We start from the raw sequence: 13,948 nt of genomic DNA on the forward strand, positions 1-13,948 counted from the left end.
AGAATGCTGGATTAGATAGGTGTTTGGTCTGATTCAGCAGGGCTATCCTTACTTTCATTGATTAAGTTTAACTCCCTCTCTCCCCATTGTGATTTTAATCTTTGTATGAGTTAAGTTAGGCTGAGTGATTGTAACTGGCTCAAATTCACCCATTGAGGTTCATTGCTGAGTAGAGTTTTGAACCCAAGTTGTCTTGGTACAAGTCCAATGCTCTACCTACTACACTGAATTGGTTTGCATGCTGTTTTTTTGCATACCAGTCATCTGGTTCTATTAGAATGTAATGGTCATGGCTGTTTACCTGTGATTTACCACTAATTTCTCATCTTGCACTTGTCTGGGCAAATGTAGCCACCAGAGAAAGAAGGAGGTCTCCCACGTCAAGTTGGCAACAAGACAGAGTGTGCACTTCTGGGTTTTGTGCTGGACCTGAAACAGGATTATCAAGCTGTCCGCAACGAAGTGCCCGAGGAAAAGCTGTACAAGGTCTACACTTTCAATTCAGTTCGCAAGTCCATGAGTACGGTACTGAAGAACCCAGATGGAAGCTTCCGCATGTACAGCAAAGGAGCGTCTGAGATCATCCTGCGCAAGTAATTAAATTCTCTGCTAATGGCTCTCTCGGGGCCTCTAGTGACTATTTGTAGCATATGCTTCCCTGTTCTATGATTAGGGGGCTATGAAATCCTTCCAGGAGAACTGTAGGACAGACCTGGAAATGGGGGAGCTCTCTTTGTAAACAGGAAATTCCAAGGAGAAACTGTCCTTCATGCAGAATGGGGAATCTGAAAGAAGCTCTGGTAGCATCCACAGAAGTGGAAAGGTTACTAGCTATCTTTCTTTGGTTTCCTGCTGGGCTGATTCTCTGAGAGCAACTCCTCCAAATCGTTCTCTGGTTTTTCTTGCAGTTCTGTAGAAAAGCCAAACGATATTGTCAAAGGAAGGGCTTATTCTTTGAGTTAAATTGAGAAGTGGTCAGAATAGCAAGGAAATTAAGAGGCTCCTCTTATATGCTTTACTACTGTGTTTAACTTTCTTAGTTATCTCTGCACTAGAGATGGAAAATGGTTTCCAACTCTCCCATTTCTGCAATTAGCCCTCCCCATTCAAAAATCCCTGAGTCATTGGCTTCTCAACCACCCCGGCAACCCACCCTTGCTGGGTTTGCACATAAGAAGCTATGGCTTGCCTCCACCCCACCCTAAATATTCAAAATGGTCGTGTGGCGCAGAGCGGTAAAGCAGCAGTTTCTGCAGCTGAAACTCTCCCCACGGCTTGAGTTTGATCCCAGCGGAAGCTGGTTTCAGGCAGCCGGCTCGGGTCGACTCAGCCTTCCATCCTCCCGAGGTCGGTAAAATGAGTACCCAGTTAGCTGGGGGAAAGGTAATAATGGCTGGGGAAGGCAACGGCAAACCACCCCACTATAAGGCCTGCCAAGAAAACATCAGCAAAAGCTGGCGTCCCTCCAAGAGTCAGTAATGACTCAGTGCTTGCACGAGAGGTTCCTTTCCTTTCCACCATGATAAGAAGCTCCATGAGGAAATTTACTCAAGGTGGCTTCTTGTTACATGCAAACCAGGTCATTCGGCGGTTCAAACACACTCATTATGAACTTAGCCCAAGACTCACCCATATGTTTCACCTTGGTTTCTAACAGCTTGGCACCAGCCCTCTTCATCCGCCAGCTTCCTACTACGACCCTTTACCGCATATACCAAGTTGAAAGGGGGAATAGAGGACGGAAAACAGGAGCTAAGGTTAACACCAAGGGCTGCTTCTAAAGCTGTTCCTGTATTACCAGTGTGGACTCTGGGAAGTTAACTGTGTATGTTTTTATCCTGTTTTATTCCAGGAGGAATAAAAGACTACATTTCCCATTCACATTGTAGGATGTGAGCATTGCAAAAAGCTTGAACATGTAGAAGATCCAAGTTAGATATGATAATATTCGCACAATTAGCAATTGCATTAATTTTTTTAAAATAAATAGGCATGGAGGGACCAATCATCATCAGGATCCTGGTGGAGAGGTAGGGAGACTTTAACCCTTTGCCCGCATTCCTGATCTGGATGGCTCAGGGAGGGGCACACCTGCTCCATCAGTGCAAATTGGAGAATTCCTTCCAATACAAATTAGATTTGGATTGTGGCAGCAGTGGGAGCAAAGGATTAAGGTCCCCTATGCAGACACACACAGAGACATACATTGCTGCCAGGATCCCAGTAATAGATCAGCGCTCCTGCACCTGCTGTTATTTTTTTTAAAAGCCATTCACGCAGTTGCTAATTGCATGAATGGTGTCATGCCTAGTTTGCCCATAAAAGAAGAGCTTGAGCCAAATATCTAGGCTGCTGTTTTCCATCCTTTCACAGTTTTCCGCTGTTTCCCTGGCTGGGTTCACACAACACACTAATCCACCATGGGTTATCATGTTATCTGAATGCAGTGCATTTTCCACAGGGTGGCTTGTTTATTTTTTCTTGAACAAACCATCTTGAGAACTCACAGCTTGTTATTGGGTTGTTCAGCATAGGCTTTATCTACACCTGCCATTTATCCTGGCGTGGACTCAAGGTTGTCCCTGCAAGTCCAAATGATGCACAGCTAATCCCGGGGTGAACCGAGAATGACCACTCAGTTCTCCCGCAATATCTGGGGTTGCTTTTGCCCCCATTTTTTTCTCTGCTCTTGCGACAATCCTGAGGTCTGTGGGCGGTGTGGCTCTCCCTCCCGGGGTCCTCCCCCTTCCCCATGAGTAGCGGGGCTCAGGAAACGGACAAAGAGCTGTGCGGGGAGAGTCCCTGGGCATCAGGGGTAAGGGGGAGAGCATTTTGACCATGTTTGCAATGGCTCTCGGCGCCTTCCAACACCAAGTTTGGGGGGGTGGGGTGGCATGTATGTTTTTTAAAAATCGTACCTTTGCGCAGAATCGCACCCGTGTTGTTGCGCAAATGTCTCCACTTATATTTAAAAAATGGTGTCCTGGAATGGCCCTCCTTCACTTCCAGGAAAATTCACTGGCGGGTGGCCCCTGAGGGATGATCCCAGAAGCACAAAACCCCATGATCATCCCTCCCCACTCCCGGAAGGTCTCCAGGTGTAGCTTAGGTCCTAGTTAACAAGCCATACTTGTTAACAACCAACTCTGCAGAAAAAGCATTGCATTCTGACAAAATGATAACCCACCCTGTGGAAAACGCAGTGCTTTCAGACAACAAGATAACCCATGATTCAGCGACAACCTGCATTAGGTATGTTAGCGTGTTGTGTGAACCCAGCCATAGTGTAGGTAAATGGGGGGGATGAACACTGGTAAATGAGTGGATTGGCAACAATGGTGGAGCTCCATCAGGTTGGGTTTTTGTTTTGTTTTTTGAGAATTTTGAAAAGCTCAAGCACTTCCCAAGAACGCACTTTTAAAAAAAAGATCCAAAAGGACCAGCCTGTTCTAAATTGAGATGGGACAGGCTTCTTCCATCACCACTCTACACTCTCAGGAGAATTATATAAGAGATTGGCCAACACAACACAACACAAACACACACTCTTAATTTTGCTAGCTCATGTCCTACATATCCACTGAGGGCAAGAACTGCATAATTTTGCAGTCTCTTGCTTTTCACTGTTTACATTGGCCCAACAATATGTCTTAATAGCCATTGGAGAGCTTTGTTGTTGAAGTGAAAGACACTAATGACACAAATACTTTTTGCTCTCATGTACATTCAGCAGTGTATGCTATTAAGTAACGGTTTTCTTGCATTTGAAAGACTCCTTCACTCTCTCCAGTTCTGTCCACAAAGTGTTCTTTCCCTCTCATATTTTCTCTGACAAAAGTCATACCCACAGCCCATTTTCTGTCAAGAAAATCTATCTGTGGAGCTCACTGTTAGAGAATGGGATAATCATAGAGATTAGGCACCTAGAGGCAGGATGAATCCCCTAGCCATGGGTGAGGGACAGAAAATACTTGCGTCCCCAAAGCATGACTAAAAAAGAGCTAGTCACATCCTTCTACTTCTTCCTACATTTTGCCATCCAGTAGTCTAGTAGACTGGGCACTATTCACTCTGTACACTAGGGTGCAAAACAGACATTACTTAAGACCCATATGTGCAGGGGGCCTGATTGGGACTCTAGCATGGGAGGGTAGGGTTGTTGTTTTTACTCTCCTCCCTTGCTGTGAGAGGATAAGGGCCCCTGACTTGTTCTAGAATAAAGTTGTGAGGGAAGAGATAGTTGCTACGTACAAGTTTAAGATAATGTCTGTGTTGATTCCTAGGCAGGCAGGCTCTTTAGAAGAAAGATCTGGCTCTGTGCTTGACAAGGAGACACCTTCCACTTCTTCTCTAGAGCCACTCTTTCTCCTGCCTCTACAACAAATGGATGTAGGTCTCTTGGTCTGCTCCATCGAGATTCTATTCTAAATATGAATTAGATTAAAATTATTATTATTATTATTATTATTATTATTATTATTATTATTATTATTGTCCCACCTTTCTATACATAATGCTCAAGGCAGCTGAGGATTTCTATCAGCTTCTGCAATCGATCTAAGCAAAATTTAGACTGCTAACAATTTGATATCTCCGGCCCTATTACAATATACAGTTCTTGTGAACTGTTTGTTTGCTCCATGTGAAGCCAGTCAAAACAGGGACTACTCTTCTTTCTCCCAGAGTGCCTTTGTCTGAGGCAGAGAGAGGGTATGATAAAAGGGAACCTTGCAATTTGCTGCTGGGATTTCATTGAACCCAAGCCTATAGTGAGGAAAAAAATGGATAATATATTCCTATATGTAAAGAGTGTGTGCTCCATACATCAATAAAGCACACCCACTTGATTTACCCAGTACAACAGGGGTGGGCAATTTATAATTCTCCAGATGTTTTGAGCTGGAACTCCCATAATTCCTCACCATAAGCTATGCTAGCTAGGGCTGATGGGAGTTGTAGGCCAAAACACCTGGAGGGACAGATATTGCACATCTCCTGCTATACAGAGTTCTAAAACTGTTTGACTTTGCTCATGTGAACACAGCCTTTAAGATACATGCTCATTCCCTTAATCCATGTTTTCTTTTGATGCAGATGCACAAAGATCTTAGAAAAAAATGGGGAACCTCGAATATTTAAGGTGAAGGATCGGGATGAGATGGTGAAAAAAGTGATCGAGCCAATGGCTTGCCAGGGGCTGCGTACCATTTGTTTGGCCTACCGGGATTTTCCTGCTGGTGTCGAACCCGACTGGGATGTTGAAAATGAGATCTTGTCTGACCTTACCTGTATCACTGTAGTTGGCATTGAAGACCCTGTTCGGCCAGAGGTACCAGAATGGTTTGCTTCTATGTCTGTGCCTAGTGTGAAGGGCACTACATCACCTTAGACCTCTAATCATATTCTTTCTCTCTCCGTGTTGTCTCTCGTTGTGTTCCTGCTGTTTCTAGATTACTTTTCCTGGCCACCTCCTTCAACCCCAGCTTTGGTCCCTCACTTCTCATTCTGATGGTTATACTTGTGATCTGATCTTTTCCAAACCATGTTCCTTGATGTATCCCCTGAGACTCTTGTCCTCTTTGACTACTACTATGCCACTTCTCATCTTTTATTCTCTTCATTTGACTCTCCTGCTTAGATCATCCATTGTGACCTTCAATGTATTAGATTCCTTTACCTTTCTGTTCTGTCCTCTTCCTTGCCTTGACTTCGCTGTGTCTTCCACTTGCTGGTCTTCAGATCTGGCTTATGCTTTCTGTTTCCCCTGCTTCTGCTGTTGTGCCAATGGCTTCCTTTAGAAGAAGTCTCATAAACTTTCCGAGTGCTTCCTCGTTCTCCAAGACAACTGTACTGTCAGGAAACGGTCAGTCAATGTCCACTGTGACGCTATTGCTAATAAGGTTGCTAGTCTGGGAAATGGTTTCTGTCAGATTAATAGTAGGGTTACACCTCCATTCCAAACTGATCCATGTGTAACTTTTGGCAGCTACACAGCAGGGAGCAAATCAAGAGGCACAGCATTTTTTTTTCTTTGTGGAATTTCAGCAACTGGGGGAAAGTTGCACCTATTGAATTTCACCCTACTGTGCTCAAGATAGTTCCTACTGTCAGGAAAGTTGCTGACAGCCATATTTAGGAGTTGCCTAGAAGAGAGAATTTTGGCAGATGCTGCTTCTCCTGTCATGATGCTGCAGGTTTAGGAGACATTTTAATGTCAACATTCTCTCTTCTGGGCACCTCTTAAAGGACACGGGAACCCTGTCTTGTGCTGAATATGGCCACAAATTCCACACAGGTATTCTGACATGTAATGAAGGCTACTGAGAGAACAAGGGACACATTTGTTTTCATCCAGCAACTGCCTCCTCACTCTACTCCTCCCGAACCTCCCACACTCTGTTTTCCCTCACATCTTACCACAGGGGTGACAAGCAGACAACTCACCTAACACAATAAATGGTCCCATGCCTACCTCTTGATTACATTTCAGAACCAGCCCCCTGCATGCGCCTTTCCTTAATTAGATGTTGAAGTATCTGGGGGTTGGAATGGCTTCACAGATGCCCTGTGTGCACTAGCTCTGGAGGCTGTGATTCAATTTGCTGATTTCTTAGTAATGTCTCCCTCTCGCCCTGCTCAAGCTTGTTCTGTACAAGATAAACCTATTAGAGCAGTGACGCGCCACTACAATCAGCGATGCAGGGCAAGGTGGGAGGCTGACCTGCTGCTGCATTGCCACCCCATAGCGGGGGAGTGGTTACCCACCCACATTTTGGCGCCAGAGGATCCCGAACAACACAGTGTCATTTAGGGGTGGCAACAAGGTTACATCTTGCTAGAGGCGAGAGTGGTGGTGCCTATTCAGTAGAAACATGTTGCCTGGCTACAAGGGTACTACATGTGCTGGGAAGCCACAATTGGCTCTGGCTCCCAGCATGCATAGGATATTGCATGTGTATACAGTGAAATACGTGTGTGTGTGTGTGTGTGTGCGGTCATCATGCATGACAGTCTACATGTGGGTTTCATGAAACTTGCGGTTTGGGGTGATTTGCTCTTAGAGCTTTTACTTATTATTAAATGGAAGAGAATTTTTCATTTTCAGTCTTAACCCTCTAGCACAGCAGCCCCTAACTGGGTGTCCTCCAGACATACTGGACTACAAATCCCATAATTCACAGCTAGCTTTGTATGCTCCATCTTTATTTTGCTTGGTGGGGGGGGGGGGGCAGCAGGAGGAGTCCCCTCCCTTAGGATTCCAGGGTTTTTTTTCAACTGAAAAAGTTTTCTACTTCTGCAAATCTTGAAGTTTCTTTGAGCCTACTGATATCTCCCTCTTGTGTGTGGATGGTGCAATTTTGCCTATATAAGGATCCACGCTCAAGAGAATGAGTTTGTATATAGTAGTATATAACTACTATCCTATTGGTATATAAGATAATAAGGTGTGTGCAGGATTTTTTGCCTCTTCTTTCTGGTTTATCCATTATTTTCTCCTGACTCACACTTCCCAGCTTACTAGCTGTGTGTATCTCATTGCTCACCCATAGGTGCCTGAAGCCATTCAAAAGTGCCAACGTGCTGGTATTACTGTCCGGATGGTTACGGGTGACAACATCAACACAGCACGTGCCATTGCAACCAAGTGTGGGATTTTGGTGCCTGGAGAGGACTTCCTGTGTTTGGAGGGAAAAGAATTCAATCGGCTTATCCGCAATGAAAAAGGAGAGGTGAGATGAATAAGGAGTTGAGGCCACACAAGAGCCTGTCAATTTATCTAGAGGAGCACTCCCTGCTTGGTTCCTTCTGAAACATGCCTCGTCCTATGGAGTGTATTCGTCTTGTGATCTCTGGGGAGTGTATTCATCTTGTGATCTTCGTACAAAGCAGTTTAGCCACCTGAAGTGAATGATTCTCCATTCAGAAGTACAGACTTGGCTAAGCTAGAATGCAGCTTCTCTGCCCCCATGCCAGTCTTTAATATTACTGGCATGTGCTGTGGCTTCCTAATTTGAAACCACGCTGACACCAGCCATTTGCTGCTAACTTACAAATGTATTAGCCACAGAAAACTGGCTGGTTTTGCCCACAGATGCTATGTGGGATCCATATTAGCACTGGCAAAATGCTTTCTCTCTACATGAAATTTTGATGCCACCCCTTATAATTCATCAAATGAAATTAACCTTTCCTTAGTTAAACAGATGTCACTCGGGAGTTCTTAGAACCTTCTGCCAATTCTGTCTGGTAGGGAAAGGGGTTTTAAAGGTCTGGTTCGGGGCCAACCTGGTTTGTGTTTTCATGGTTTTACCCTACAGGTGGAGCAAGAGCAACTGGATAAAATCTGGCCGAAGCTCCGAGTCTTGGCACGTTCTTCGCCCACTGATAAACACACACTTGTGAAAGGTAAGGTCAACTGAGGGGGTGGCCCTCAAATGTCCTCAGGGAAGTGGCCGGGGGAGAGACTGGAGGGAGCAGAGCCTTCCTTGGCTAATGGGCATGCCTCCTTAGTGAGAAGCAGAACACTAAGAGAAGGCATGGGACTTGCACAGCTAAAGCCACTGAGTTCATTTATATTTTTTGGAAATTAATAACCCACCTACCTAATTCCAGAAGGAAATGCTCAAGGCAGCTTACACAATTAAAAGCGGTTTTAAAAAATCAACAGTCAAAATTAATAATTAAAAATTAACAAGCCGCAAATTAACAATAAAGAGCCAGGAAACAAATAAAAATATTTTTTTAAATGGCGGGCAGACCAAAAGCCGAAACACTAAAGTCTTCAGTCAACAGCATTGGCAAGGTGGGAACCATGTGAGCATTCTAGGGCTAAGGAGATTCACTGCAGCAAAAAAGGCCCTCTTACATGTCCCTGCCAACCATATGTAAGCAGGTGGTGGGATGCACAGAAGGATCTTAGTTGACGGGCTGCTTCATATAGATGGTTGGGGTGGTGGTCTTTAACTACCACTTCAATTGCTTCTGGGAACTGACCAGTTGCTTTTCAAGCTGCATGCTTTGCTGTCCAGTGGCTCTGTTTGTGCTTGTCCTTTACTGACATTTAGTTCATCTTTCAGGAATTATTGACAGTACTGTTGGAGAACGGAGGCAAGTGGTAGCGGTGACTGGGGATGGCACCAATGATGGCCCCGCCTTGAAGAAAGCGGATGTTGGATTTGCTATGGTATGGACTAATATTCTGCAGAGCTGTGTTGCAAGGCAAAAGCAGCAGTATGTGGGGATAGTGATTTTCCGGTGTGTGCTTTGGCGTAACGGAGCTAATCAGCATTGGCTTAAGAGGCTGGGGAATAGTGTGCTCTGTGTGTGTGTGTGTGTGTGTGTGTGTGTGTGTGTGTTAAAACTCTATTTTTATTCTGCTCTATTTTCTGTTTCAGTTTTTGCACTTTGCAGAAGTCAGGGATATTACAGCTCAGGACAGAATCTCACAATCCCTGGGCTCAGTAGGACACAGCAGGCAAGCATTAGGGAAAATTGGTCACCGCAGGGTACCTGCTTAATGCTTCTGAAGCTTGCTGGGATTGTTCTGGCAATGGCAGATTCTGTAGTAGCTGACTGCCACCATGTGTTCATAACTGAGTTTTGCAATAAGCCTAATTGCCTCCTTTATCCACTGCCATGGCTCTTCACAGAGGAGGAGGAATTTGAGCAGAGTTACTGGCTAGGTTTTCATCATAGCTTTGGGTTTGCAAAGGGGGAATCAAAGTAATGGAATTGTTTGCATAGGCTGGGAGCTTAGTTTCTCAAGTAGCAATTGTTTTTACTACATGCAAATCAGTTGCCACTTCCTGCCTTGCAGAACATTAATGGGACTATCCATATAATTCCTACTGCAATTTTGTGGTCCTTGTCTGAAACTAAGTTACATTTGACATTTTGGGTGCAAGCCTATCTCTGTGGACAACCAATTAAAGCAGCAATAACTGCTCCACTTTGTCATCTTGTCTTCCTCAGGGCATCGCTGGCACAGATGTGGCTAAAGAGGCTTCAGACATTATCTTGACAGATGACAACTTTACAAGCATTGTCAAGGCAGTGATGTGGGGCCGCAACGTGTATGACAGCATCTCAAAATTCCTCCAGTTCCAACTAACAGTCAATGTAGTGGCTGTGATTGTGGCTTTCACGGGTGCTTGTATCACACAGGTAACCTCAGCTAAATGGGGAGGGATTTTCTTTATGGGTTAATGTTTGGTGCCATGGAACAGGGTATGTTAAAACCAGTCACTCTGGGTTCTATTCCTGCTTCTACTGCAAAGATGTTGGATAGTTTGACCCTTTCTGAAAGTTGGGTGTCTTTTATTTGGGGCCTTATTTATTGTAAGACATTTATATACCACTTTTCTTTTCTTTTGGTCCCAAAGCAGTTCACAAAATAAAATTATAACAAGATACAATAAAAGCAATCAATAAAATAATAAAGCAATAGCGTACCTCTTTCAAAACAACAGGATAGTTGACAATGTTGGCAGTCAGGGAAACACCCAAGCAAATAAATATTTCTTAAGTTGGCAGCACAAACACTCCATGCTAGGAGACCACCTAGTCTCAGTGGAGAGCTCATTCCACATAGTAGGCACTGCAATGGAAAGGCCCTCCTCTACACCAGGACCAAGGGAACATCAGTAGGCCATGTTACATAAGCAAGGCCTCCGCTTCAGAATGTAAAGACCAGATGGCCTATACAATAGGAAGTGATGTCTTAAATCAGGGGTGGGCAGACAACAGATCTCCAGATGTTTTGGACGTCCAGCACTCCTAACCATTGTCCATGCTGGCAAGGGCTTCTGGGAGTAGAAGTATAAAACATCTGGAGATCTATCTTCTGCCCATCCCTATCATAGATAACTTGATGCTGAAGTGTTTGGAGTCTTATAAATCGATAATAACACCTTGAAAGCTAGTAGTTCAGTCAAAATTTCTGGTCTTGATTCAGATGAGTGTGTAAAGTTCTGAGTTATAGAAAGGGTTGGATTAGAATAAAAGAAAATTGCCTTGATGGATCAGAACAAAGATCCACCTGTTTAGCATTTCCAGCAGTTGCCGGCTGGATGGCCCAGGCAGGGTACAAACAGAGAGAGCAATCGCTTGTTCTTTGTCCTCAGCTTCTGGTAATCAGAAATAAATTGACTCTTAAAATGGATGTGGTATTTGGTTATTGTAGCTAATAGACCCCCAATTACCCAATTACTCTATATTTGGATCAGATTATTGCAACACTGATGAGTACATAGGAAGTTTTCTGCAGTCATATCTGTCCAAGCATCCCTGCAACAATGAAGACTAGATAAGTTGGGATTTCTGAAATTTGTTAAGAGCAGAAGCCTTCAAGTTGCACAAAAGAACTTTCGGAGACACATGTGATCTCTGGCTTAACACCCCACTGGGACTTAATAGTTAGTAGTTAGCAGTATTAGCATGAGTTGCATTGGGCTGCAAAGTCAACGTCCCTAGATTATTATTCTAATAGCCCCTTTGGAGCTTATTTATCACATGTCAATTCCAGGTGAAAAAGGCTGGGGAAATGGGGCGGAATGGTCATGGAGTAGATTTAAGATGTACTTCTTGCTAAGAGATCGTTCTCCTTTTGCAGGACTCTCCTCTGAAGGCTGTCCAGATGTTGTGGGTCAACTTGATCATGGATACCTTTGCCTCATTAGCTCTTGCCACAGAACCCCCATCGGAGTCCTTGCTCATGCGCAGGCCATATGGCCGCAACAAGCCACTAATTTCCCGCACCATGATGAAGAACATCCTGGGGCATGCTGTGTACCAGCTCACCATTATCTTCACGCTGCTCTTTGCAGGTGAGAGGCATAGGGAGTTAGGGGAGGCAGGGCATAGAAGCACCAGGCTGGGTCTTGGAAGGTAGATTCTGTTCTCTGTTTTACCCCTGATTGTAGTAGAGTTTGTTTATTAAAATATTTAGAAACTACTATTTTATACCCCCAAAATGGGGCTTCCGGGGTAGCACCAACAATAATTTAAAACATCTCCATGGCAACTGTTGGTTGGGTGCTTTGACGTATAGGAAGGTTTTCAGCCAAAATTCCTTTTCCTGTACATTTGATAAAATGAAACCAGTCATTCAGCTGATTCTGATACCTAGTAAACCCACTTCTATTGCAAGAAGGTAGTCCAGAAACTGGTGGGAAAATCAAATTCCATGTTTGATACTGCAAGGTTCAGAGATACATCCAGTGAATTTCTGACCCCTTTTGAATGGTCATGCATGTTCTTAAATCCTTTGTATAGTGGTGTCTCTATCTGCAAACATACAGGAGTGATTTCTCATTCTTAAAGACAAATTTGGAGACTTGTGGAAGAACAGTGAACAGAGCAGAGCATAGAAGCCCCACTTTATGGCTTAACTATATCCCCACATACATGATTAACAGTTGACCAAGATATTTCCTTATTTTTATGTTTAATGTCAACTTTTTACTTCCTCTCGTTTACAATTGGGTCTTATGTACCAGCTGGCTGATGGAAAATAGAAGGCTGAAGATCATGTCCCCTGGAACACACAATATGCTGCTAAGTTGCCTCTATGCAAACCTTCCCCATGTATTGGCAACAACTTTCTCCAGGGCATTCACACAACTGAGGCAGGCATCCCTGGAATGTAGTTGCCCCATATGGTTGCCTAGTTTGCTTTCACAGTGTGGTTCCTATGTTCTGTAGGTATTAATGTTGGAACTTTTCCTACAACATGAGGACTAGAAACCTAGCCTTTTAATGAAAGGTGACATTCTAAGCAAACCAAATTGAATGCTGGAGGAAAGATTCAATGCTGTGCAGAGCATGGGCTGATTAATGAAATGCAAGTCACTATTGCAGTTAGGTCTAATAGGGGGGTTATGTTGTATATTATGCAGTCGCATCATAAATGATGGCATCTATAGAAGGAAGGAATATTCTTATCTTCTCTAAAAACTCTTTCCTGATAGGTGAGAAATTTTTTGATATAGACAGTGGCCGGAATACTCCCCTCCACTCACCACCCACCGAGCACTACACCATCGTCTTCAACACTTTTGTCATGATGCAACTGTTCAATGAGATCAATGCTCGCAAAATCCATGGTGAGAGGAACGTCTTTGATGCCATTTTCCGGAACCCCATCTTCTGCACAGTGGTGCTAGGAACTTTCGTTGCCCAGGTAAATGGAATGGGCTAAGAGGGGGTGGGAAACATGCGGGGCGGGGGAACCAAGTGAGCAACTTTGTCTGTAGTTGCAGTAGTTTGGGGGGCTGAGCCAAGGAAAAGTCATTACATTACTCCCCCAAAGAGATTTTTCTGACATCCCAGCTCATTTCCAGAGGAGGGTGGTCTTTTCCCCTCCACCTTAGACAACTTTCTACCTCCATGCAGTCAGGCACCTGACTTGCAAGAGGCTCGAGGGGGCGGCAGCATCAGTAAGCAAAGCAGAGAGAGAATCCCTCTTTGCTCGTGCCACTCTGGCACATGGGCCAATTGATTGGGGAGGAGAGGGATTGCTTCCCTCAGGACGCCTTAGTTTTTCCTGTGTGGTAAGTGTCAGCAGGACTTTAGCACATTCAGAGTTACTGCCACAGAGGCACCACCCTGTAAGCATGCTAGCCAGCAGCAACATCACTTTGGCCGTGGGGATTGCAGCAGGAGACACAGTCCTTGGACATGGAATCACGACTGCCCTAGCTGCACAGAGACATGAGACTGTCACTTCCCTTATGGGGTAAGGCGGGAGGACACTCAGCCTTTCTGCCTCATTCTCCACAACAGCTTCTGAAGCATATGATGGGCAAGCATTCCCAAACTCCCTCGTTGTCAAAAGAGAGTGCATTCATCCTGGTTTTGTTAGCTAGGTTTGATCACTGCCTAACTCAAGCATACGCTACCACACCCTGAAATACAAGTAGAGGCTCCAGAGAGAGATCACCTCTCAGGG

General features: G+C 44.5%; 1 protein-coding gene across 6 annotated transcripts in view; it reads left to right on the forward strand.

The window, feature by feature from the left end:
• The window catches only part of ATP2B4 (ATPase plasma membrane Ca2+ transporting 4), a 256,117-nt gene that overhangs the window by 209,028 nt on the left and 33,141 nt on the right, over window positions 1-13,948 (forward strand). For all 6 annotated transcript variants that reach the window (XM_063142032.1, XM_063142062.1, XM_063142023.1 and 3 more), the window contains 8 exons: window positions 352-593; window positions 5,095-5,329; window positions 7,551-7,730; window positions 8,319-8,406; window positions 9,078-9,184; window positions 9,973-10,164; window positions 11,612-11,825; window positions 12,969-13,180. In XM_063142032.1, the coding sequence (XP_062998102.1) occupies window positions 352-593; window positions 5,095-5,329; window positions 7,551-7,730; window positions 8,319-8,406; window positions 9,078-9,184; window positions 9,973-10,164; window positions 11,612-11,825; window positions 12,969-13,180 (1,470 nt within the window). The remainder of the gene's footprint in view (window positions 1-351; window positions 594-5,094; window positions 5,330-7,550; window positions 7,731-8,318; window positions 8,407-9,077; window positions 9,185-9,972; window positions 10,165-11,611; window positions 11,826-12,968; window positions 13,181-13,948) is intronic.

The sequence above is a fragment of the Elgaria multicarinata genome, chromosome 1 (assembly GCF_023053635.1).
Source record: "Elgaria multicarinata webbii isolate HBS135686 ecotype San Diego chromosome 1, rElgMul1.1.pri, whole genome shotgun sequence".
Lineage (NCBI taxonomy): Eukaryota > Metazoa > Chordata > Lepidosauria > Squamata > Anguidae > Elgaria > Elgaria multicarinata.